Source organism: Sinocyclocheilus rhinocerous, unplaced genomic scaffold (genome assembly GCF_001515625.1).
Source record: "Sinocyclocheilus rhinocerous isolate Xijiao unplaced genomic scaffold, SAMN03320098_v1.1 scaffold192, whole genome shotgun sequence".
Lineage (NCBI taxonomy): Eukaryota > Metazoa > Chordata > Actinopteri > Cypriniformes > Cyprinidae > Sinocyclocheilus > Sinocyclocheilus rhinocerous.
Window position 1 is genome coordinate 1,227,088 of NW_015627892.1, and position 2,491 is coordinate 1,229,578.

At 40.2% G+C, this 2,491-nt stretch overlaps 1 protein-coding gene across 3 annotated transcripts in view; it reads right to left on the bottom strand.

Annotated features, from left to right (window-relative positions):
• Positions 1 to 6: 6 nt before the first annotated feature.
• Positions 7 to 2,491, bottom strand: part of ulk1b (unc-51 like autophagy activating kinase 1) — a 22,934-nt gene continuing 20,449 nt past the window's right edge. For all 3 annotated transcript variants that reach the window (XM_016548268.1, XM_016548267.1, XM_016548265.1), the window contains exons 26-28: positions 1,888 to 2,045; positions 1,534 to 1,669; positions 7 to 1,449 (exon numbers count right to left, since the gene is read on the bottom strand). In XM_016548268.1, coding sequence (XP_016403754.1) covers positions 1,394 to 1,449; positions 1,534 to 1,669; positions 1,888 to 2,045 — 350 coding nt within the window. In that variant the 3' untranslated portion in view covers positions 7 to 1,393. The remainder of the gene's footprint in view (positions 1,450 to 1,533; positions 1,670 to 1,887; positions 2,046 to 2,491) is intronic.

Below are 2,491 nucleotides of genomic sequence, written 5' to 3' on the forward strand. Positions count from 1 at the left end.
GCTTCAGATTATCCACACAGCTCACATCAACAACAGGAACAACTATGCATGCACAACCCAAAAGGAAGTACATTCTGTCCTTAGAACAAACACTAACAATGGGCATTAAAGTCCCAGTTTAATCTAGATGGAAATCAGGAACAGGACTGATCATCAGGGCACACATATGATTCCAATAAGAGGTATAATCAAGAGTTCCTTATAAATTCTGTCGTTTTTGATGCCAACGACAATGCCAACCTAATAGTGAGCGGGCCAACATTAATACCGCCGTTATCTAAACTAGGAAATGCACTAAAGATCTTTTTTGGCATAATATTTGGACCAAATAACAGCTAAAATTCTCGGTGGTGGCGCAGGAACTTTATGTTTTGCCCTAATGCGACAAACTTAAAAAAGCCAAACTACATTCAGACAAACGATTGCCAAACACAATAATAGCTATTTAAAAAAAGAAGAAACTGAACAGGTCATAAGAGATGCAGTTTAATTTCCTAGACATTTTAAGGAGGAAAAAGGGATCTGACATGCTCTTACTTGGTAAACATTTACTAAAGTGCTACAAATGATATCGCTGGCTTTATACAGTTTCTTTCTGCGAGACAATGAGAATGTCTTTTAAATAACTGGCAAAATGTCTTGTTTTTTTGAATGGCTTGTAATTTGGTCATTGAATTTCTGATTAATCTCCCCAGTGAGGGAGTATTTGGGCCTCTTACAACATTCACATGGTGCACAAATCGCCATTTTCCTGGTCTGCAACATTCAATCAGAGATTATTTCTTCTAACTGGACATTTGGAATTCAACAAACCAACCAACCAACCAACCAAAATGACTTCAACTTCAAATCACACAAAGCACCCCCAAATGCACTATTAAATCACTAATAATCATCTTAAAAGTGTTTCCTAACGTCTCTCTGCTAGCTAACGTAGTGAATGGGCAGATCTCTGACTACAAACTAAGGAAAATATAAGAAACTGATGTTCTGGGATGGATAAACCTCATCTAAGATTAATTCAGATTGCACAACCCATTTATAACGCGCAACCACATCCTATTTGAGCCAACATGTGCACAGAGAAACATGTTTGCACTACACTTTAAACTCCGTGAGAGAATAATTGCGGAAACAGGTTTCATCTTGACTACAGACACAGGTATTATTCAGTCCTTCTGTGTCTGCGATGATGTAAAGTGGCAACACATCCAAATCCTTGCATCTCTCCAACATTACGACATCAGCTGTCAATCAGGTTAACTTGGTCCAATAAGAGGGCCGTTCTCTCCTCCACAGCATTTTGAAAGGTGGAAATGGAAAAAGATGGAGAAAGTTGCTTGAGGGAGAAACGGGAATCTTAACGGTGTAACAGCAGCGTGGTGGAGAGACTTTACACACAGAGACCCGACTGCAAGGCGGTGAGACGGCGTTCGATGCATTGCCTACCTGTAGGTAAACATCACACTGATTATGTAAATGATCTTAAAAAGACATCTTAAATGTTAAAACATGTGCTACTGTATTACTCACACTTGTTAATGCTGAGGATGTCAGCCTGTTCTGTGAGGAGGAGACACAGACCCTCCATGAGCAGCAAGGCCTTATGGTAGCGCTGAACCGATGCTTCCCCCTGATGAAACATCTCATCTAGAGCAGCCGCCTGCACCTGTAAGACCAGGCCACTTCTTAAATACACTTTTATAAGCTAAAATCTACATGGTATTTGCAATAGGAAAAAGGCTGAATAGAAAAACAATCTGACAAAGAACTAGTTATATAAGGTGAGAAATATTTTACAGCTGAGCATAAGAAAAAAATTCCATTAATTTTCCAGAGCCTGGAAGTCACAATTTCAAACATTCCTGATATTTCTAGGCTATTTACCATCTGTACAGAGTGGCTAAGGAGGAGCCTCTCTGCGGTGATGCTGTTGATGTGGTCCATGAGTTTGTGTTTACGGGAGAAGAATCGCTCCAGTTGAGCACTCAGAGAACGGCAGGACATCACACTGGACTTATACAAGTCATTCAGCCTTCTGACCACTGGAATAAAAAAAGAAAACTCAATTATGGTCTCAATTATTTGCACGTTGGACACCGAATCTCTAATATATCTTAGTCCCATAAAGCACTCTGGGTCAGTCTCTCTACACCAGGTTTTCCCAAACTCGGGTTTATAATTAAAGGCAAAATATGTATACGATTTTTTTATTAAAATATCCCAAAACCACTAGAACAGTGTTATATATTTTGCTGACTTGTGTACTTTGGCATAATAAAAGCTCCACTGCTTTCGAGCTGTGTGTCACGCTCGTTCAGCGGCCTCGTTTCGCTTCGACAGCTTTCCGCCTCACTCTGCTCATACTACGATGTTAATAAATCTTTAATACATTAGCTCATCCATGAACATGATTTCTGCCCGAGTCCCGTCGGATTGCTTCGGCTGTGGGGATGAAGACGACAACTCCCATGATTCCACACTCAGTCAC